Source organism: Phyllobates terribilis, unplaced genomic scaffold (assembly GCF_046119375.1).
Source record: "Phyllobates terribilis strain yellow unplaced genomic scaffold, ASM4611937v1 Scaffold_11__3_contigs__length_659146591, whole genome shotgun sequence".
In the NCBI taxonomy this organism is placed as follows: Eukaryota; Metazoa; Chordata; class Amphibia; order Anura; family Dendrobatidae; genus Phyllobates; species Phyllobates terribilis.
This window is the reverse complement of record NW_027362771.1, coordinates 353,320,901-353,345,031: the sequence shown is the minus strand read 5'-3', so window position 1 is coordinate 353,345,031 and position 24,131 is coordinate 353,320,901. Positions and strand designations below refer to the sequence as shown.

The following is a 24,131-nucleotide window of genomic DNA, read 5'->3' as shown; positions in this document are numbered from 1 at the left end:
GGCAGGGCATTTTTGAGGTGGCTCTTCCCGGCGGTCTGCAGAGGCGTAAAAATTTCCCAAATTGAAGGGAACAGTGCTCAAATGACATGGGAACAGCATTGGGAATACCCCTGGAAGCATTTCTGACTCCCAGGTCGCTGCTGTCAACAACGTTGTCAGAGGTATTACGCCACTTTTACGGATACACAATAAAACATACAAAAACGAAACCAAATGGATTTTCCTGGGAAATATGTTAAGGAACATCCTTTCCAGGGTAATGGCTTGTATATAAGGCAAAATAAATAACCAAAAACAAAAATACTCCTCCACACCTTGGGCTATGTTGACACGTAGAGTTTTTGATGCGTTTTTTAACTTTGCATTGCTTTCAACTGTAACAAATGCATTCACTGGGAAATGTCATTTTAACATTTTACAACCTTATCTGGTCATGTGGTGTGTGAGACATGATCAGACAGATCCCGTTTAATTTATGAAGGAGGGACTCTGAAAGTCACAAAGCCTATTTTTATAGGGCCATCAGGCGGCCTTTACTATTCTTATAGGGCCAGCTATTCTTAGAGAGCCATCAGCTGGCTATGTTTCTTGGTCCCATTACTAAACAGTGGGTCTCCTATACTGTTATTGCGTATGCAGTAAGTGGCAGGTCTGCCCAAAATGTGGACGCACCCCAATACCCCTTTGAAAATTTAGATGCACCCCAATACCCCTTTGAAGAGACTTATAAGAGGGCCTCCTGAAAACAATGTTCCCATTATTGGGAAGTGGGTCTCTCATACTGTTTGCCTATGCAGTGAATGCAAGGGCTTCCAAAAATTTGGACCTACTCCAATCCCATTATTAGGAAGTGGGTCTCCCATTGTGTTTGCCTATGAAGTGAATGCAAGGGTTGCCAAAAATTTGGAGGCACTCCACTGCCCCTTGGAAGAGAAGTGGAGGTCAGAGGGGCTCCTGAAAACAATGTTCCCATTATTAGGCAGTGGGTCTCCCATAGTGTTGGCCTATGCAGTGAATGCAAGGGCTGCCAAAAATTGGGAGGCACTCCAATGCCCCTTGGAAGAGACGTAGAGGGCCTCATGAAAAAATGTTCCCATTATTAGGAAGTGGGTCTCCCATAGTGTTTGCCTATGCAGTGTATGCAAATACCCTTTAAAAAAAATGATGTGGGTGTTGCATCACGGACCACGGTCACCCTGGTGATATGGTGGTGGAGGATGAGGAGAACAAGAGCAAATAGCCGAAATTAGGAAGCGTATACCCATGTGTGGGTGTGAAAAGGTGCATGGGAATACACCTCCCAAAAAAAGACACTGGACTTGAGTTTATGTTACACTGCTATCATTCGGTGGTGTTGAGAAATCTGGCCTAATCCAGCCCTTGTTCATTTTTATAAGAGTCAGCCTGTCAGCATTTTCAGTTGACAGGCGGATGAGCTTATCAGTTATAATTCCACCAGTGGCACTAAAAACCCGCTCTGATAAAACGCTAGCGGCAGGGCAGGCCTGGACCTCCAAGGCATAGAGAGCCAGTTCATTCCACGTGTCCAACTTGGATACCCAATAATTATAAAGTAGGGAGAAATCACGGAGGACGTTGGTACGGTCGGCAAAGTACTCCCTCAGCATCTTCCCAAACTTTGCACTCCTTGTGAGAGTACCCCGCGCCTCAGGGCCTGTGCGATGGGAGGGGCTGAGAAAACTCTCCCAGAACTTTGACAGTGTTCCGCTGCCTCTGCTGGAGGCGTCCAGTTCCCCATGCGTTGCCACGTGCCTTGCCCATTTTAAATTGAGGACAATATCTTCCATGCTCACTACAAATGGCTGAATTTGGAGCGAACTTATATGTGATCAGTGTGACGGACAAACCGCAGTTTTAAATAGCTGTCCTGTAGGTAACTATTTTTAACAGCAAACTGGTGTCAATAACTTCACTGACACACTGAAACAAAATTTCAATGGAGGCCAGAAATGGCAGCATTTTCAGCGCAATGATATGTGATCCGTGTGACGGACAAACCTCAGTTTTAAATAGCTGGATTTTTAGCGCTGTAATACGGAAAGGACCTGGCAGTATTTTGCAGTGCCAACAAGCAAATGACGCAGATAAACAATGTTCTCTGGATTGCTTTTTAAGCAAATAATTAGGATGAAGATTAAAAAAATAATTATTCCTGGCCCTTGATACCTGGGCTTATTTCTACAAATATCTGTAAAAGCACCAGCAGACAGAACTGAAATGGACCCTCTTGCTATGTGCACTGCAGTTTGCTATATACCCTGCCTGCCTGCCTAGCACTGATATCTCTGCAGCTGGATTAGTCCTCAGAAGGACTGTTTGTTGAGATGGATATGGGTCTCTAATATAGTTTGGTACACCTACACTAACTAGAAACAAGCAAATCTCTCCTTAGCTCAGCAGCACCTCTCCCTACACTGTCTGATTCCGGAGTGACTGTGACGAGCACGGCGGTGCCAGGTCTGATATGGACCTGATGACGCTGTGCGGCCAGCCAATCACTGTAATGCCACAACCAACATGGCTGTGGCATTACAGTGTGTGAAGCGCCAAACATGCAGGGAGGGGACCCGAGCTCCCGCCGAGCAACCCCGGAAATACTCGCCGAGCATCTCGAGCAGTGAAATGCTCGGGCGAGCACAGAGCAGCAACGAACATGCGCGCTCATCACTAGTATACACCTGTTTTCTGCTTGAAAGTGACGGTCAGTCTTTTGATACCTGTCATTGTTACACTGACAAAAGCCTCTTAAACATGATGATGTCTCAGGGGAGCTAATTGGAAGACAGAAGGAGCCCCCTCTCTCAGCCTCCAAAATGGTCAATATCGATTGCGGCATTTAAGGGTTTAAACAGCCGTGGGCATGCGGGAACCACTCCTGGCTATGGCAGCGGGGTCTCGGCTAACATGTAAGCCAAGCTCCAAGTGGTGCACATGAACGTCATGACGTACCCATACGTCAAAAGTTGGGAACCTCTACCTAACCATGACGTATGGATACATCAAACGTCATGAACGGGTTAATATAAATAGTGAAATGCAAAATCAATTGAACAAAAGAATACATATTACATAAAACCCCCATTTAAACAGTAGGTCATTTTTTGATGACACAATCCTTTTGAAGGGCTAGGTGTCAGTAAAAAATTTTCTAATTTTGAAATCAGGTTTTTATGTTAAATTATCTGGTACTTAAAGGGTTTGTCACACAAACCGAGTACATTTTATTTAATAGATGTTGGAAGTTCCATAATTAAATGCGTTAAAAAAAATGTTCCATCCTGAGATAATCTTTAAAATGTGCCCCTGCTGTATACCATCAATTCAGTGAGATACGAGTTCAGTGGCCACCCAAGCTCCTATAATGAGCTCACCGAACTGGTTACACAGCAGAAGTACTTGCTCCTGTGATAAAACAGGCAGGAAAATGTGATACCTCACAGGAAGAAGCAGCTGCGAACCCCTGATGTATAGTCTGTATACTCTTATGTTTCCTCCCGTGGCCAGGAACTTTGGTATGCTACGTACCGACCATGAACTACATGGTCAGACACAGTAAACAAGACAAATACGTAGGGGCACATTTATAAAATTATCTCAGAACAGGAATAAAATGTAACACATCCAATGGTGTTACTTATTATTATTTCAGGTGTTAGTTAAATTTGAACTTTGTTCAACACTTGTTACTTTTACTATTTAAAGGTATTGTCCCTCAAACAGTCACTTGTTACACTCCAAACATGCCAAAAGGTACAGCACACTCATTTTTTATGATGCTCAATATTTCTTTGGAAGTCATTTTGATTTCATGACAAACATTTTTTAATTAGCTGAAAATAAATTATCTACAGCCCAAATTAAAAAGAAAATGAAAATTGTAATAAAACCAAATGCTTTTCACGTCTTCTGACATCACGCATTGCTGTTTTGTATATGTTGCCTGGACACAGGTACAGACATGTTTTGATTACAATTAAAGTATTAGTACAGAATTCCATTCACGATGAGATCATATTTGTAATACATAAAACGGTGACATTCTTAAAAGCTATAAGTTAATTCCACAGTGAGGGAGGTGATACCCTTCATGTAAGTGAATGAGCTTGCCTCTACTTACATAGATTCCTGTCTGAATACAAGCTTCAGCTCCAGTGCACTCAATGGTGATCTCGGGCATGCATCCTAGTAATTCTTCAACTTTCCGAGCAGTTTGCTGAGGGGTTTCTTTGGCAACTTCCAAAATAAAATCTGCTCCTACTTCTTTGGCCTTTTCTAGTCTTGAAGAAGATAAATCTGAAAAATTATTCCAGTCATAAAAATTGGAGAGACAACAGTGTAGCCATTTCAGAAGTAAAGTTAAAGCGCTATAAACATAAACCACACTAAAATATAAGAAATAAAAGACAGGAGCTTATCGTGACAGGATATACAGTGGGCACGGAAAGTATTCAGACCCCTATAAATTTTTCGCTCTTTGTTTCATTGCAGCCATTTTGGTAATTTCTATAAAGTTGATTTTTTTGCTCATTAAAGTACACTCTGCATCCCATCTTGACTGAAAAAAAACAGAAATGTAGAAATTTTTGCAAATTTATTAAAAAAGGAAAACTGAAATATCACATGGTCATAAGTATTCAGACCCTTTGCTCAGACACTCATATTTAAGTCACATGCTCTCCATTTCCTTGTGATCCTCCTTTGGATGGTTCTACTTCTTCATTTGAGTCCAGCTGTGTTTAATTAAACTGATAGGACTTGATTTGGAAAGGCACACATCTGTCTAAATAAGACCTCACAGCTCACAGTGCATGTCAGACCAAATGAGAATCATGAGCTCAAAGGAACTGCCCAAGGAGCTCAGAGACAGAATTGTGGCAAGGCACAGATCTGGCCAAGGTTACAAAAGAATTTCTGCATTACTCAAGGTTCCTAAGAGCACAGTGGCCTCCATAATCCTTAAATGGAAGAAATTTGGGAGCACCAGAAGTCTTCCTACACCTGGCCTTCCAGCCAAACTGAGCAATCGTGGGAGAAGAGCCTTGGTGAGAGAGGTAAAGAAGAACCCCAAGATCACTGTGGCTGAGCCCCAGAGATGCAGTAGGGAGATGGGAAAAAGTTTCACAAAGTTAACTATCACTGCAGCCCTCCACCAGTCGGGCATTTATTTGCTCAAAAACACATGAAGGACTCCCAGACTATGAGAAAGAAGATTCTCTGGTCTGATGAGACGAAGATAGAACTTTTTGGTTATAATTCTAAGCAGTATGTGTGGAGAAAACCAGACACTGCTCATCACCTGCCCAATACAATCCCAACAGTAAAACATGGTGGTGGCAGCATCATGGGGTGGGGGTGTTTTTCAGATGACTGGTTGCAATTGAAGGAATCATGAATGCGGCAAAGTACAGAGATATCCTGGATGAAAACCTCTTCCAGAGTGCTCTGGACCTCAGACTTGGCCGAAGGTTCACCTTCCAACAAGACAATGACCCTAATCACACAGCTAAAATAACAAAAGAGTGGCTTCAGAACAAATCTGTGACCATTCTTGACTGGCCCAGCCAGAGCCCTGACCTAAACCCAATTGAGCATCTCTGGAAAGACCTGAAAAAGGCTGTCCACCAACGTTCACTATCCAACCTGACGGAACTGGAGAGGATCTGCAAGGAAGAATAGCAGAGGATCCCCAAATCCAGTTGTGAAAAACTTGTTGCATCATTCCCAAGAAGACTCATGGCTGTACTAGCTCAAAAGGGTTCTTCTACTCAATACTGAGCAAAGGGTCTGAATACTTATGACTTGTGATATTTCAGTTTTTCTTTTTTAATAAATTTGCAAAAATTTCTACATTTCTAGTTTTTCAGTCAAGATGGGGTGCAGAGTGTACATTAATGAGAAAAAATGAACTTTTTAGAATTTACCAAATGGCTGCAATGAAACAAAGAGTGAAAAATTTAAAGGGGTCTGAACACTTTCCGTACCCACTGTACACAATGAACATATTAACAGGGTTAATCCCAATGACTTCTATGGGGACCATGGTTTTTCATAAAATCAGATCTAAAATCATTTTCTTAATCCTCCTTGTGCAAGGTGATCGTGCCCTGAAACACAAGTATTACATAACTACATAGGCTGAAAAAGACAGGTTCATAGAGTTCAACCTTTCTCCACCAATTATACATTCTCCATTGCTAGATTATTTATAGCCCACAATGCCATTTTTTTGTGAGTAAATAATTAACCGTATTTTTCGGACCATAAGACGCACTTTTTTCCCCCCAAATTTGAGAGGAAAATGGGGGGTGCGTCTTATGGTCCAAACGTAGCTTACTGGATAGTTGCAGTGGTGGTGGAGCGGGATTATAGGGCCCTCTGTTCTCTCCCTCCTTCAGGAATGAGTCGACGGCGGCAGCAGCAGAAGAGATGAGATGGCTGTGAAGCCAGTGTCTGGCTGTCGGCGGTGAGGCAGAGCGGCGTGCGCGGCTTTCCGGTGCCCACGGCCATCTTCCTGAAGCCATGATCTACAAGAAAATGGCAGCCCGAGCCAGCGCATGCACAGACCAGGAGCTCAAGCGGCCATTTTCCTGTAGATCACAGGTCACCGAAAAGCAGCGCCCACCGCTCTGCCACGCCGCTCACAGCCTGACACCAGCCCCAGCCAGGAACTGGAACCTAACCCAGCCAGGCACCGGAACCTGCCCCAGCCAGGCACCGGCCCCTGCCCCAGCCAGGCTCCGGCCCCTGCCCCAGCCAGGCTCCGGCCCCTGCCCCAGCCAGACACCGGCTCCGCAGCATCTCCCCTCTTCTGTTGCAGCCGCCGGGTTCCCGAGGAAGGGAGAGAACGGAGGGCCTTGTGATCCGGCTCCACCACCGCCGCAACTCTTTGCTGCTGGAGCACCGCCTTCTTGCATCCAGGGTCCGCTGCATTCCTCCACTTCCGCCGGCTTCCTGAAGGACCCTGCCTCCTGTGACCCTTGCTCCACTGCCCCCCAGGTAAAATAATGTACCTATTAAGACTATAACATGGACCCCCATCTTATAACAAATATTTTTTTTTCCTATTTTTCACCCCAAAATTGGGGGTGCTTCTTATGGTCTGGTGCGTCTTACTGTCCAAAAAATATGGTAACCCCTTTTTAAATGCTATTATAGCATCTGTCATTACTACCTCTGGCAGTTGGGCATTCCACAGTGAGACTGCTCTAACTACAAAGAATCTTTTCTTATTAAGTTGCCGGGATCGCCTTTCTTCCACACAAAATGATTATCCCCTAGTCCTTTTTAAGGTCTTTGGAATAAGTCATGTGCCAGTCCTTTGTATTTACACAAATAAATGAGATCACCTCTGATGCATCTTTTTTTCCAAGCTAAACAAGAGCAACTTTTCTAACCTCTCTTTGATAGGAGAGACCTCACACCATGTAATGCCCTTCTTTAACAGACTAACTTTACCATATCTTTTTTTAAAATGCAGAGCCCAAAACTGGATCTCGCATTCAAGATGTTGCCTTACAAGTGATTTACAGAGGGTGAAATTAGTATTGAACACATCACCGATTTTCTAAGTAAATATATTTGTAAAGGTGCTATTGGCAAGAAATTCTCACCAGATGTCAGTAACAACCCATCCAATCCAAACAAGCAAAGAAATCAAACCATAGATGTCCGTAAATTATGTTATGTGTAATAATGAGAATTGACACAGGGCAAAAGTATTGAACAAATGAAGCAAGAGAGGTGCAAAAAGCCTTGGAAAGTCATGACAGCAGCTGAAATCTATGAGGAGTTAGAAAGCAATCCTGCCACTTAGTGAAAAATAACATCAGCTGGTTCAACTTATGGCCTATAAAACTGTATCTCATTATCAAGGTGCCACACAAGAAACATCTCATGATAGTTACATAGTTTATAAGGCCGAAAAAAGACAAGCGTCCATCCAGTTCAGCCTATTTCTTGTGCACTGCAGCTATTCCGCGGCGTTGATCCAGAGGAAGGCAAAAAACAACCATGCGGTATAGGTCAATTTACATCATTGAGGAAAAATTCACTTCCCGACTCCAATCTGGCAGTCAGATTAAATCCCTGGATTAATTAACTATCACTAAGCATAAGATGTAATTTTATTGTTCTCAAGAAAGACATCCAGGCCTCTCTTGAACTCATTAAGTGAGTTGGACATCACCACTTCCTCTCCCAGAGATGGGATAAACCAGTGGGATTCCCCAAATATATGGAGGAAGGTGGTCAGATGAGACCAAAATTGAACTTTTTGGCAACCAAGGTAAACGCTATGTCTGACATCAAACCAACCCAGCTCATCACCCCAAGAACATCATTCTTACAGTGAAACATGGTGGTGGCAGCATCATATTGTAGAGATGTTTTATGGCAGCAGTGACAGGGAAAATGATCCGAGTCGAAAGGAAGATAGATGGTGCGAAATACAGGGACATTCTTGGGCAAAACCTGTTTCAATCTGTCAGTGATTTGAGACTAGGACAGAGGTTCACCTTCCAACAAAACAATGACCCAAAGCATACTGCTAAAGTAACACTCGAGTGGTTTAAGGGAAAATGTGTAAATGTTTTGGAGTGGCCTAGTCAAAGCCCAGATCTTTATCCAATTGAGAATCTGTGTTCAGAGTTGAAGATTGGTGTTCACCAGAGGAAACCATCTAACTTGAAGGAGCTGGAGCAGTTTTGCCTTGAGGAATGGGCAAAAATCCCAGTGGCAAGATGTGGAAAACTCACAGAGACTTTTCCAAAGCGACTTGCAGCTGTAATTGCTGCAAAAGGAGGCTCTACGACGTACTGACTTTTGGGGTGTGAATAGTTATGCACACAGAAGTTTTCAGTTATTTTGTCTTATTTGTTGTTTGCTTCACAATAAAAAGAAAACCAAATGTTCACAGTTGTAGGCATGTTCTTTACATGAATTGATGCAAACCCTCAAAAAAAGTGAAATTCCAGGTTGTGAGGTAGCAAAACAGCAGCAACTCTACCTCCTGTGCTCCCCCTGCCCTCTCCCACCGGTAAGCTACTGCAAATCGGACTATAAGATGCACCACTATTTTATTTTAAAACATTTTTTTCCTATTTTCCTTCCCAAAAATTGGTGTGTGTCTTATGGTCCGGAGAGTCTTATAGTCTGCAAAATACGGTATATTCTTGTTGCATTTTTTAATTATTTTTATCCAGTGTTCACCAAAAGGGTTAAATAATATCACAGCTTTATGGTTTGTTTCGATACCAAATATGTGCTCTTTTTGCCTTTATTTTTTTTGTGTGAAAAACTGCGTTTTTAATTTGCAAAACATTTTTCCATTTTTTTTTCTCACTTTCACTTTTTCACATTTTTACAAACTTTATTGCACTTTTTAACCTAGCTCCAAGTTGGGACATTAACTTTCCCTGGTCTGATCACTGATCTAATACTCTGCAATTCTTTCGCATTGCGGGGTATTAGAGCTGTCAACTAAACATTGCCAGGAAACATTTCAGGTCCTGCTCAAGTCAGGAACTTACAGGCCACAGTACCTGGGTGACCCTGTGGACATTGTTAGGCCTTGAATCATCATGGAGACTATCAGCACAACATGATCAAAATCCCATTGTGCCAAGCGAAGCAGAGAGGGAGCCCTGTCCCTCCACTAGCACCGATTGTGGTTGTTACTGCAAGCTGTTAGCTATGATGTATAGCTGATACCCGCTGATCTTCATGCCGTACTTTTACGACGGTTCACAGGAATGCTCTTCCTGCTGCACTGTACATGTACGATGCTGGCGCATGTTATGAAACGGTTAATAAATTGATTAAAAAGAATTGGTCCTAACACAGATTCTTGTGGTCCCCACTCTTGACTATATCCCATTTAGAAAATGTACCATTTACATGACCCTTTCTTTTTTGTCCCTTAAACAGTTTAAACAATTCCACTTCCTCTGAATGTTTAACAAGCATCATACAAACAGCCTCCCGTGACCAAACCCTTACACATTGCCCCCTTCAACTGAGTTACTGAGAGAGAAGCTGTGTGTGGGGGGAGAAAGTAGTCTATGTTCACAAATTGAGGAAAAATGTTGGCTGCAGATATGGTTACAAATCCGCAACAAATCTGCATGTGCTACTTGTGCATTTTATTGCAGATTGGGCTACGGATTTTATCCTACTCCAATTACTAAGCATTGAATTGGTTGAAAACCGCAATGAAAATCCGCTTAACAATGAGCATGCTGCAGATTTGAAATTCGCACCATGGTTGTATTTTTGTGCAATTTTTTTTCCGCTATGTATGGCTGGGATTTTGAAGAACCCATTTACTTGTATTGAACTGTAATTACGGAATGCATACCGCAAATCAGCGACAAAGACGTGACGCGTGAAATTGGTTTTATACTTCATGTAGGGTTCAGTTTTCAAGTTGTTTTCTTTGGGTAACCCATACTTATATATATAACAGCACTGTATAAAAAGGAGCTATTACTATTCCAGAAAGGAATGCATGATCTTTAAACGTATACAAGTGGGAAGGTACAGACTGGCAGTTGATCATTTTCACTTACAAGAAATTTAATGATCAGTGTCATAGACTTGTGTGTAGCTATATTGGGAGTAGAAGAAGCAGCTGCGCCTTTTTAACTGTTTGCTTTGTTGGTACATTTCTGTATGAATCCCAAAATATATAATGTAAGCCTGCGATATTAACTGATGCAACTAGATTAAACTTTATAATTTGTGGTACCATAAAGAGCTGAAAGACAGGAAATAAGTTAGCGTGTGGCTGAGAGCACCAGAGGTTTCTGTGAAGTGTGCCTGAAAAGATGGAGAGCAGAAGAGGACCATGACAGCAGAAGCCTGTAGAACGTATGACTGTTTTTTCAAACTTTGTTATTTGGGGGCACTATACATGTTAACTTTGGGTAAAAAGGCTTTACCCATAAGGGAACTCCATACTTGTATAGAGAGCAAAGTTGCCAACTATCCAGAAATTCCAGCACAGGCTGTAAATAGGGCACCTTTTTGACCTGTCTGTAAAAAAAATGTAAGGGCAGCATGGTGGCTCAGTGGTTAGCACTGCAGCCTTGCAGTGCTGGGGTCCTGGGTTCAAATCTCACCAAGGACAACATCTGCAAGGAGTTTGTATGTTCTCCCCGTGTTTGCATGGGTTTCCTCCCACATTACAAAGACATAGTGATAGGGAATGTAGATTGTGAGCCCCAATGGGGACAGTGCTGATATTGTCCGTAAATTGCTGTGGAATTAATGGCGCTATATAAGTGAGTAACATTAACAAAATCTGTGATTTTTTTTTGCAGCTGAAGAAAACTTATACAGATTATTTTGACTAAAGGATAGAAGGCAGAGGGTGGTTATAAATGGAATATACTCAGATTGGGTAAGCGTCACTAGTGGGGTACCACAGGGGTCTGTACTAGGCCCAATGTTATTTAATATCTTTATTAACGACATAGTCAACGGGATAAATAGTAAAATATCAATATTTGCAGATGACACAAAGTTATGTAAAACAATTAATACAAAAGAGGACAGTGCAGACCTACAGAGGGATTTGGATAAGCTGGGTAGGTGGAGCATTAAATGGCAAATGAGGTTTAACGAGGAGAAATGTAAGGTCATACATATGGGAAGGAAAAATGGAAGTCACCAGTACTCACTGAATGGGAAATCATTGGGGAATTAAGAGATGGAGAAGGACTTGGGCATCTTGATTGATAGCAAACTAAATTGGAGTGCCCAAAGTCAGGCCACTGCTGTTAGGGCAAACAGGGTAATGGGATGTATCAGAAGAGGTATAGCTGCAAAGGATGAGAACATTGTTCTTCCACTGTACAAAGCACTGGTCAGACCACACTTGGAATACTGTGCTCAGTTATGGGCCCCAATATATAGAAAGGATATAAATGAGCTTGAAAAGGTACAAAGGAGGGCAACAAAATTAATAAAGGGAATGGAGGGACTGCAATACCCAGAGAGGTTGGCAAAACTAGGACTATTCAGCTTGGAAAAGAGAAGGTTTGAAGGGGGACATAATAAATGTGTACAAATATGTTAGGGGACAGTATAGAGATCTTGCCCGAGATTTGTTCAAAAGGAGGGATATTACGGTAACAAGAGGGCACTCACTAAGACTGGAAGAGAAAAGGTTTCAGCACCAGCATAGGAAGGGGTTCTTTACGGTAAGAGCAGTGAGAATATGGAATTCACTGAGTGAGGAGACGGTAATGTCGGATTCACTACACCAGTTCAAGCGGGGACTGGATGCATTTCTAGATACCAGGCAGATTTCTGCATATACTTAAAAATAAAATAAAATAGTAGGTTGATACAGGGATTTATTCTGACTGCTGGTTTCAGAGTCGGGAGGGAATTTTTCCTCAGGTGAAGATTGGCCAAATCATTTGGGGTTTTTGCCCTCCTCTGGATCAACTTTAGCAATTACAGAACTAACAGGTCGAACTTGATGGACGCAAGTCTTTATTCGGCTTTACAAACTATGTTGACTGTAATTATAAGTTTACAGTTTACAAAGAGTGCAACCAATGTCTTCAAATCAGAATTATGGGTTGCAGACATGTGTCGGCTATAATCATAATGATTTATTACGGTTTTCCAATGTGTCCATGAAAAATATTGTCGGTCTGTGATTTTTTTGGCAAGTTGTCCAGAAAAAATAAACAAACAGTCAAGTCGGCAACTCTGATACAAAGTGTGTCTTCAGTGAACAGAATCAGCATCTGAGGAATGTAGTCAGGCCAAGAGGCTGTAGGCCCCAGTGCACAGACTAAAGAAAAGCAAGACAGAGCCTGTGAGTGAGTGACAAGTTACTTGTGGTGTGAGAGACTTACTCTGGACCTATAAGGAGAATAGGCTGGATTATTTTGTGCTTCGCACTATCGTAACTCATGAAATGCCTGCATCTGACTCGCTTATTGGGTAAATGCTGGTGAACAACAATCAATAGTCAATGCTCAAAAAAGCAGCCAATATAACGCCCGGTGTATTCTAAGAGAATGTGAGTAAGGGAATGTAGTGGCCACTAACTGGAAGAAGCCAGAGAGGTCGGAAGTCTGAAGGAGATGCTGTAGTGTTTGGGACCTTGGTAGTGGAGTTGCTGGGGCTGAGAACCATATCTGCCCATGTCAGTGACAGTGCATATGGAAAACAGTTTGGCAGCATCCTGATCAGAGGACCAGTACACAGAGGGTACAAGAGTACACAAGCACAAAAGTGTATTGGAACTGAAGGAAACCAGGGAATGGGTCTACAGTTGACTGAACCATAAACCAGTGTCTGTAGGTAACCCACCTAGTGCAAGCAGTTAGAGGCACATCAAAATGTCATTAAGTGGTTATGAGTAGCTGAGGCTATATTGTGAAGACTGTTATTTTTGTTACTTTTCCAGGTTAGTTAAAGTATTACTCTTAAAGAGTCATACCTATTATTGGACTGGAAGTTTAACTGTTGACCAGATAATTGTAAAAACACCCATAGCTGTGCAAATTTTTGGGTGGTGTACAAATTTGTATATTAGTAGTCTTGACTGATCAGGAGAAATCTCTTGAGTGGTGCCTCATGGTTGTCATGAGAGATGTCAGTCATCTAGGGTGCAATCTTACCTCCTAGAGGATATACTGTGTGGACAGTGTGCTGCATGTTCCTTTTAAGAGACTATTATTTACAAAACTGAATTTAAGTTGTGCAACTGTTAATGTCTTAAAGTGTGTAATCCAGCCAAGTGCATGTAACCGCCAATCACTGTCTACCATTAAAGTGAGGAAATACCCAAAGTCTATTAAGTCTTTGTGTGAGAAAGTAAAATAAATAGTTCTTGTTTTGCTGCAAAATTTATTTGGGGTAGCACCAAGCCCCTGGTGCCTGAAAGGGACCAAAGACCTCAGAGCCACATATGAATTTCTGATGGCTCTCTTTAAATTTGTATTAAACTACTGGAGATTTAAAGAGGTATTCCCATCTCGCACACTTATGGCATATCCATGAGACCTTCATCTACTATGAGACTGGGGCCTTGATGTATTCCACCATCTGTGCATATGTAGTTGGAATTCTCATTTGTGTGTCTGGAAATGCCAATCACCTTTCCACCAGAAACAGTGCAACGGGACCCGTTCTCAAGATAGATGCAGATCCCGTTGGTGGGACCCAACTATTAAAGATTTATGGCATATATAGAATTTTTCCTATGTTACTGGAGAAGTAAATAATACAAATGGTACATATAACATATATTAGTATTTAATGTACCTATTCACCATTTTGTATCAATGTTATACTATTTTCATTTAAAGGGATATTCCCATCTCCAAGATCCTATCCCAATATGCAGTAGGTGTAATGATAATAATATTAGCAAATAGCTCCAATTAGAAATGTAGCATAGTTTTTCTGATTCGCCATGTCTCTTTCCTCATGTGCAGGTAGTGCAGGACCTTAGGTATCCATGGTTACGACCACTAGCAACTAGCTAACTAACTGTCACTATATCAGTGGTCGTAACCATGGATACCTAAGGTCCCGCACATGAGGAAAGAGACATGCAAAATCAGAAAAACTATACATTTCTAATTGGAGGTATTCGCTAATATTATTATTATTATTACACCAACTACATATTGGGATAGGATCTTGGAGATGGGAATACCCCTTTAAGTAGAAGCTAAATAAATATAAATAATAAAGTAACAATTGATTTTCCTTACCACTTATAACTACTTGTGAAGCTCCCATCATCTTTGCGACAATTAGAGAAACCAGGCCAATAGGTCCTAACATGTGAATTTTAGAAAAAAAAAAGACATATTATAAAATGATTATATCATATTGAAAAGCAAAAAACATGGGCCTAGAGAAATTACAAAATGCCAGTCTTAAGAAGCATAAATAGGCCCTGATTCATTTTCATAGTTACAGTGTATTAAAATGAAATAATGAAGAAACTTCTCAAAAACACTTAATCAAAATCTTCTATCAATGTCTCTCTACAACACTTATGGAGTTGTATGTGTCTACATGGTTACAGACTACAGAAAAAGTACTGTGGAGCCCGACAGTGCAGTGTTAGGTCCAGATTTATCATGGTGTTTACACCAAAATCCTGTAATAAGACACGTCAAATGTTGCAAAATTTGTGTTGCCACCCCAGTTTTGGGCAGTTCTGACAAAATAGGCAGAGCTGTGGAGGAGCTGGGGCAGGACAGGGATTGGCACATTCATTAAAGGTGGTGGCTGTTCTTAAGACAGAATTGTTACTACAGTATCAGACTGGAGTAATATTTCAGTCGAGCAGCACGCCACTGAGAAGATGCGCCAAATTCATTAAGTGTCATGCACGTCTTAATTAATTAGAAACATCTTATTCCTGAATGCCTATCATTAAGACTGGAGAACAAAATGCCAGTCTTAATGAATCAAGACCATAGTCTCATCACTCTTCAAATGAAAGCTATACAGAAGTAGGGATAGATGGAAGAGAGCCCAACTGCAGGATCAGACAATGCGTGGAGACTGGACACACATGAGCCTCCATTGGAACTGTAGATAGAAAATTTTCTGCAATTTTCATTTTATAAAAACAGGAGAAAAAACATGGTTGCAAAGGTAGACATCGTAAAATACTAAGTTCTTAGTTGTACCTGAACCACAGATGAACACTTTGCTTCCAAGTGTAACTCCAGCTCGTCTACAGGCATGAATCCCAACAGAAAGAGGTTCGATTAGAGCACCTTCTTCAAATGTTACATTGTCTGGGAGCCTGGAACAAGCAATGAGAAATAAAAAATACATTGTGATTGTGATTATACAGAGAGGGTGGGCTGTGGGGATTATTGCTGTGACACCTGAAAGGGAGTTGGGGTTGTGGCTGTTACTTCAGGATGGCAGATAGATTGGACAAGTGGAGGCCTGATGTGACTATTGAGAAAGTTGGGTATTGTAGGGCTTCTGCGTCTACTAACAAAGTAAGGGGAATAATTGGATGCAATTTTAGGGTACAGTCCCATTAACTGGTGATGGTGTAACAGAACCACCCCATGACTGCACCAAGGAAACAAAAGTATACCGGTACATCGTTTTTTAGTAACTGATAAAACTGCACCATTCATACTGGTTGGTACAGACAGAAAAAAATGTACTATTGGAAATGAGAATGACCACTGCTGTAACTACCATAGACAGCTCTATTCTTACTACTGGAAGGGAAAATCTAAAGAGGTGAATAAAGCCAGGCCTGCTCATCCCCAGTTGTATTGTAGACCCATCAACACCTCATTAAGGACTTGTATCCTTGGAAGCTGGTTCCTATACCTGGCTAAGATTTGGTTATATATGCCTTAGAGCATGGCCTCTTCCAAGGAATGTAACATATGTCCTGTTCAGCCAGTCACCGGAGGTGACATAAAAATCTATAATGAGATGCCGTGTTTCTTCAGACCATAAAACAAACAAAAGTAATATATTTAATTGTCATAACAGAATATTTATCATAGAGACCCGGGGACCAGAAAGCATAGGTGCTGTATCAGCTGATCAAACAAGCATAAACAGTTTATTCTGGCAGATTTCTATATGTCAGAAGACCCCCTAAATAGAGTAACCCAAAGTGGTCTAAAAATATTTAAAAAAAAAAACACTGGTAAAGCGACTTACTTGGCTGCGTGCCGAAGTAAACAAGTGACAATGTTTCTTTAAATTTTCAGTTGGTTTATTTAGCAGCATAAACCAACGCAAAGTTCATGAAACATAAACATAGCCCATCTGTCATAATGGCAAAACAAACTTTAAGTGTCCAGCAAAGTCCTTGCACCTGGCCGGGGTCCGGCCACTCAGGATCAGCAACAGAGATCCACACAGTTAGTTTAACACACACAAACACAAGCTCCTTTCTCTGGAGCTGGTACTAAACACCTGCGCGTCAAGGCTGGCTTTTTAAAGCCCAGACAATCCCCTGATGGGAGAGGTATGGTGAATGACCTCCCACCCTTCACAATGGTCATTTACAAAAAAAATTACCTTTTAGTAATTTAAACCCCAGCATATAACATGTTGGAGAATAATTGTAGGCTCAGTTCGCTAAGGCTAGCAGCCGTTGCAAAACATACCTCCCCTCACATACAACACCAGTGACTCTGTCACACCACATTAATACTAATCCCGGAGCACTGGTGAGGAACCCCAGCAGCAGCACAGAGGAGTGTTGGAAGATGAGTATGTGATTTGTATAATTTTGAAAGCAGACTTAAGCCCATTGTTAAATGAAAAAAATTGTGGACAACCTTTTTAAGTCTGGCTTGATTTATTTTCCTTTCTTTATTGCTCAATAATATTGCACCCAGTCTTTAGTAACATATTGTAAAGTCTACCTACACAGCTCTTTAGTTTTCAGTGTGTTTGTAGAATTTTTGGGTTCAGTGATTTTTTTACTGAAAATGCCTTTTATCTGATGTTTTTCTATATAACCTTTTCTACGAATCTTAAAAAAAAATAAGAAAAAATGGCAAGTCAAAATCAAAGCACTTGAAATATTGGTAAAAATATGCCATGAAAAAAAAAATCACATTTTTTCAATCATTTTGAAAAACAGGAAAAGGCCAGATAATTCTTGAGGACATGAAATAAAAAAAAGTATAACATTTCCTAAATAGATAGTGTACTTACTTATAGCAGAAGCTAGCATTGTGCGTATAGTATCTGCATAAGTTCCCATCATCAGGTGGCGTTGCACAGAAAAAAATGGTGGGAGACAGGTTATAGCGGCCATTTTTGCAGAACTCGTCATTTTCTCTTGGAACTCCTGGTTCAATAGCCACTCGGTCACCTGTAATATCCACACATGCAAAATCTTCAATATATAGATATGTAGATAATCTCAATCAAGTCAAAATCACAGCTCTTAGAGGGCTTGTCACCCAACTTTCCACGAATCCTGAATTAGAGAAATCAGGTAATATAACTCCTGATCCGCTGCCATCGCAGAGCTAGGTAGATGTTTATTTGGAGAGTCTGGGAATTTGGGAGCAATAATAGGAACCAGAATTGTTGTCATTTAACATTTTAACTTCGAAAAGACCAATTAGTATATTCGGCAACTGAAAGGAAACCTGTAATGTTGTATTCACTATCCTACTTATGATCAGCATGGAATACAGCAGCAAAATCTGAAGATCTGTGGGAAGAGATTCAGTAGATTATAAAAAGCCATCTTCTCTCTCAATCAAGGATATTACCAGTATAACAATACATATAAGCATAGCTATTAATCAAGTTCAGTACCACCAGACAGACTCAAACCCACAGTGAGAAAGTGACAAGTCCTTTTAAAGGGAATCTGTAAGCAGGTTTTTGCTACCTCATCTGAGAGTAGCATATTGTAGGCAAAAAGAAGCTGAATCCAAACATGTATCACTTAGTCTACTGGGTGCAGCAGTTCTTACACAATCAGAATTTTAGATGTAGCATGTAGCAGAGCTCAGAAAGCTAACCCTGTCCAGGCTCTGTATGTACATGGTCTATTGACAGTGAGCTGCTTATCACAGGTGGAGGGGGCAGAAGTCAGACTAGCAGTCACGTGCACATCAAACCTGGAATTGATAATGTCCTAGTGATAAAACCTTAATTGTATGTACACAACAGCACACAGCGTAATAAGTGCTCAGGAATATAGAGCAAAAATCTGTTGACAGATTCCATTTAACATAATTACTGTATTTTTCTGATCCAGGTTTACATAATAGAAAATAAGATCAGCACCAGTAGGGGACCATGACATGATGAGAGTAGTTGTCTGCTCCCGCTGTCTCCAACTGTAAAAATAAGAATAAAATAAAAAAAATCCTTATAACTCACCTGTCCCAAGTGTCCCCCGCCGTAATCCATGCGACCGCTCATGTCGAGAAGTCAGGTAGAATGACTCGCTAGAGGGTCCCGAAGCTGCGCTCAGGGAGCGGTGTCCTGTCACTCAGTGAGTGCAGCTCCGGGGCCGCTCACTACAACAAGTCATTCTGTCTGACTTATCGGCATGAGTGGTTGCATGGATTACAGCGTGGGCCACTCGGGACAGGTGAATATAAAGATTTTTTTAAAATTTTATTCTTATTTTTACAGTTGGAGACAGCGGTAGCAGACAACTACTCTCATTATGGTCCCCTGCTGGTAGGGATTGCAGCGCCGGTAGGGGACAATGATGAGGGTGGCTTTCAGCTCCCGGCACTAGGGAACAGCTTTAACTGTACAGCTGATTCCCAACCGCCGGTACGTTTGATCCTGATGTGGCACACAGTTGCTACACAGGTTAAAACATGGACATGGATATCTCCGGTACGGGTTTATCCAGTACAGGAAATATCCAGACGTGTGAAACACACCTAAAGAGGATTACCCACAAACAAAAGTTCATTTTAATCAATGGCTGTGTCTGACCATGTAAGGAACATGGTCTGATCATACCACATCTCCTGGGCAGGGGAGGAAGCAAAAGACAATACTGCCATTACAGCCGGGGATCACAGCTGACTCTTTTTGTGAAGTAAATAAATTTCACTGCCTGTTTTTAAACAATGTTTTACTTCAAATAAAAAATCAGCTGTGATCCTCTGCTGTAATATCTGTATAGTTTTTTGCTTTCTCCCCTGCCCAGGAGATGTGGTATGATCAGACCATGTTCCATACACGGTCAGACACAGCCAATGATTAACATGAACTTTTGTTCACAGTAATAAGTGGAGCTCTGCTCCAACTGTGGCTGTTAAAGGTAGATTCTGGATGTGACACACAGACATTATCTGCTGGGTATGCTCCATACACCCTTTCCCGACCTGCTCTGTACGTGTAAGGCGGATGTCATCAAGGAGCTAAAGAAGCACCCCCTTGAAATTTTTTTGCTTAAACCTGTGTATGTGTATGGTGTGTACAATAGTGTGATTGTGTAAATATATACTCCTGTCGCCGCGTTCTCTGGGATCAAGTGCTGTTCCACGTCTGTACTGAGTGATTAACAAACAAAGTAGCACTCTGTAACGCTTAGTATATAATTATGAAGTATGAAATATGAATAGCATTACTGCTGTGGAAAATGTAAATAAGTGAGAAATTTTATCGCATGTAAATATGAAGTATGAAATCTGAATAGCATTACTGCTGTAGAATAAAGAAATAAATGAGAAATCTTAGCGCATAAATTGGCCAATTCAAGTGTACCTGACAGCCGCGATAAGGCGTTACTCGATGTCAGGACCCTACCAATGTGAATAACTCTCTAAGGGACATCCATCTGCTTATGTGTGGGAAAGTAAGATCCTGATGCAATTAAAACCACCTGCGGCATGGGGGTGGAGTGCTCAGTCAAAGCTGAAATATAGAAATATAGATTTCTCATTTATTTCTATTTTCCACAGCACTAATGCTATTCATATTTCATACTTCATAATTATATACTAAGCGTTACAGTGTGCTGCTTTGTTTGTTAATGGTATATGGAGGTAGCTCCCCTTAGTAAGCACCTGTTCACACCTATTTCTTGCATTGTGCCGTCAGTTTTTTTCTGCTTCTATGTTTAAGCTTTGACTGAGCACTCCACTGTCATGACTATTTTTCCCTTTTTTTTATTCTAACCAGAAAAATTCTGTAAAGATTTGTAACCTTTTCTGTAACAATTATTTTTTATATATCAGGCTTTTTTTTTTTTACGGTGGTGGGGCTAGTAAGTGCGATGTGGAATGGCAGTGTTTCTTTTATTTATGAAATTACCTGTTTATTTATTTCTTTACTTTTAATTTATTTTACACATTGTGCCCTCAATTAAGGTCATAAAAGACCTTTAGTTGTGTAGAGGTATTTCTATATTTTTACTTTCATCTTATTTCCCTTGTATCTTCAGCTTGCAATGCAGAAATGAGAATTGCTGTCTCCTGGCTGCATAGCATATCTGTTGGGGTCTCCTATGATCCAACAGTTCTTATTCCCTTCCTATGCACATTTATCACATGAACACTGTGTATGGATGAGGAATTTCCATCAGTGTTTAAGTATACAGCGATCGAGAAGGCACAGATGGTAAAAAAACGCCTCTGCCTTCTCTATGGGGACTCCAGATTTCTCAGGCAGCCGGATCCACACTCCTATAGCTACACAACTGTGTGTAGCCGCACTACTATGCAGTGACATTTTAGAATGTACCGCAGACTATAAAAGCTGGATCGCTTGGATATTTTAAATTCTATGGATGGTCCAGAAGCAGTTAAAGCATTTATTGCCCTCCTATTTTCAGGTTTGTTTTTTAAATTAGAATATTTTTTTATTATTTTATTTATTTCTCATCTTAATATATGTTAATAAAGCTATCTGTAAAATTTAAAAAAACTTTCTATTGAGTTAGATAGCTGCCCACCGTCACTCTAATCATCTTTATGAGCAAGTTTGTATTGTTCTAAAGCTGATGTGTCATCATAAAAACTACATATATTTTAAAGAGATCTTTTAGACCAAAAAAGATCTGAGATCTAATAATATTGTTTATGTACGGTATTCTTAGGTTTATTTTTTAAATAAATTGATAAGTCCAGCTAAAGAGTAAGAGAATTCAAGAATCTAAAAGGCATTCAATCTCTTCCTCAGTGTCTCTCCTCACTGCTGATTTCACACTGCTCAGAACAAGCTGCAGCCATCAGTCAGACAGGATGGGTGGAGACATTTGAACTCATGAGCTCTTTCACCCTTTATCTATATTAATTTATGTTTATTTTTGTAGATGATAAAGAATACATAAATGCGTATATTTTTAAATAAATAAAAATACATAAATATTATCACTCATTTTAAAACTTAAAGGGAAGGTGCAATCAAAAAACATTTTTTTTCAACAATTAAAAAATGTAAAGTATTAATGTTTCTTTTTTATAAATATTATTATTTGTTTTTAATGAAGTAAAATATGAAAAATAATTTTAAAAGGTTTGGTATTTCCACTTTTAAACACTAGAGGGAGCAGCTGCTGAAATTTGTCATGAAAACCTAGTGTACAACTAGCTCACATTACAGACTGCAGAAAATGTGGACTGGATCTGCTCACTTGTGTGTGATGTCACTCCTCTCCTCCCCTTCTGGGTGTTTGATCCAAAACTTCATCCTCTCTTATCCTGTTATACAGTGTGGAGCCATTTTGTTGGTGACTGCAAAGTGATACTGACAAGTACAGGGTCACTGAAGACAGCCAGCAGCACAGATTCGGTGAGATGGTGCTGCTAGCTGTATCATAAGCTGGGGTTAGATACGCGGAGTGTATCACATGTGTGATTAGATACACTTAGAGTAACACGCTGGGAATAGATATAGGGCTCAATGTAGTGTATCATGCCAATGTGGGGCCCGTGATCCGGGTGGGGGGAGGGGCCCAACTCCGAGCCACTCGCCCATCCTTGCAAATTCAACTGTATCGACTGGTTGCCGATACAGTTGAAAGCAATGTTGAGTGAGGGAGCATGATGTTCCTATCAATCCCCCTCTAAGTCTGAAGTCACTGATGCAGACACTGACAGAGGGCGCGATGACATCGCTACATGGAGCCCACTGTGCTGAGATATACGGGCGCTCGCTACAAAGACCGGAGCAGCGGGAGAACATAGAAGTGCATTCTTCTGTATGGAGGCCGATGGGGAGTGCATTCACCTGTCTGGGGAGTATCGCACAGGCTTGAATTAGATACACCAGGCTGGGGAGTACACTTGTGCTCATACACACAGGAAAATATACAGAAAAATTCTCACACACACACACGCTCAGGAAAATACCCCACTACATCCACTTCTATAAGAGCAGTGGTGTAATAAGATAGAATAGATAAATGTCCTGTAGATATATAATTTCACAATCACCTACATATATTAACCTTGCACTCAGTGCCGGCGTCAGCACCCGGCATACCCGGGCAAGTGCCAGGGCCCTGGACCAACAGAGGGGCCCACTCGCTGTAGGGGCCCAGGCCGCTTCCCCGGACCACCGGCGCTGCTTGATTGCTGGCACGACACCAGACATGGCTGCGCGGCTGCGTCTGGTAGTAATGACACGGCAGAGGCGACACTGCGCCTTTAATTGTGCTTGTATGTCGCCCCTGCCACGCCATTACTACCAGACACAGCCACATAGCCATTTCTGAAGTGTTGGCAATCAAGCAGCGCCGGCGGTCATGAACAGATCCGGGCCTCGATGGCAATTGGGCCCCTCTGAAGGTGCTGGGCCATGTCTGTGACATGCCGGCGGCCCTGCACAGATTAGGGGGGAGCAACCCGGGCCCCGACAGCAAGTGGGCCCCTCTGATGGTGCAGGGCTATGTCTGTGACACGTTGGTGGCGGTCCTGAACAGATGAGGGGGAGCAGCCTAGGCCGCGACAGTGAGTGGGCTCTTTTGATGGTGCAGGGCCATAATGTCTGTGACACACCGGCAGCCCTGCATTGCCACAAACCTGAGGAGCTGCTGGACAGGACACAGGACAGGAGACAGGTGAGCGAGGCTTCCCCAATCCCCATATTAACAATATTTCTAATGTGTATCTGCGCGTGTGCGCGCGCATATGTCTGCGTACTGTGTGCGCGTGCATGTCGGAGTACTGTGTATGCGCGCGCATGTCTGAGTACTGTGTGCGCGCGCGGATGTCTGAGTACTGTGTGCGCGCGCGGATGTCTGAGTACTGTGTGCGCGCGCGGATGTCTGAGTACTGTGTGCGCGCGCGCATGTCTAAGTACCGTGTTTGCGTACTGTGTACTGATTGCCACCGTACCAGGGCAATCGGGGTAATGGTAGTTGGGGTTGATGACAGCTGTGAATTGTCAAAAATCACATCTGCCATCAAGCCCTGGGGTTAGTAATGGAGGGGGGTTTATGAGACAACCCCATTACTAATCAAGAAAGAAAATAAAACACACAGAAAAATAAATTTTACTTGAATAAAGACTCCCTGACACTTTCCTTGGTTCACAAATTTATTTTTTGGAAAAAAAAAACAAGCAGGTTCGCCATAGTCCATGGCGTTCCCACGACGATCCCCATATCCAACATACAGAGGCTATGGAGACTTGTTCAG

The 24,131-nt window shown here is 41.6% G+C and overlaps 1 protein-coding gene across 2 annotated transcripts in view; it reads right to left on the bottom strand.

The window, feature by feature from the left end:
- The window catches only part of SORD (sorbitol dehydrogenase), a 53,634-nt gene that overhangs the window by 9,815 nt on the left and 19,688 nt on the right, over positions 1-24,131 (bottom strand). For both annotated transcript variants that reach the window (XM_073652889.1, XM_073652890.1), the window contains 4 exons: positions 17,716-17,875; positions 15,696-15,814; positions 14,763-14,828; positions 4,139-4,314 (listed from right to left, as the gene is read on the bottom strand). In XM_073652889.1, the coding sequence (XP_073508990.1) occupies positions 4,139-4,314; positions 14,763-14,828; positions 15,696-15,814; positions 17,716-17,875 (521 nt within the window). The remainder of the gene's footprint in view (positions 1-4,138; positions 4,315-14,762; positions 14,829-15,695; positions 15,815-17,715; positions 17,876-24,131) is intronic.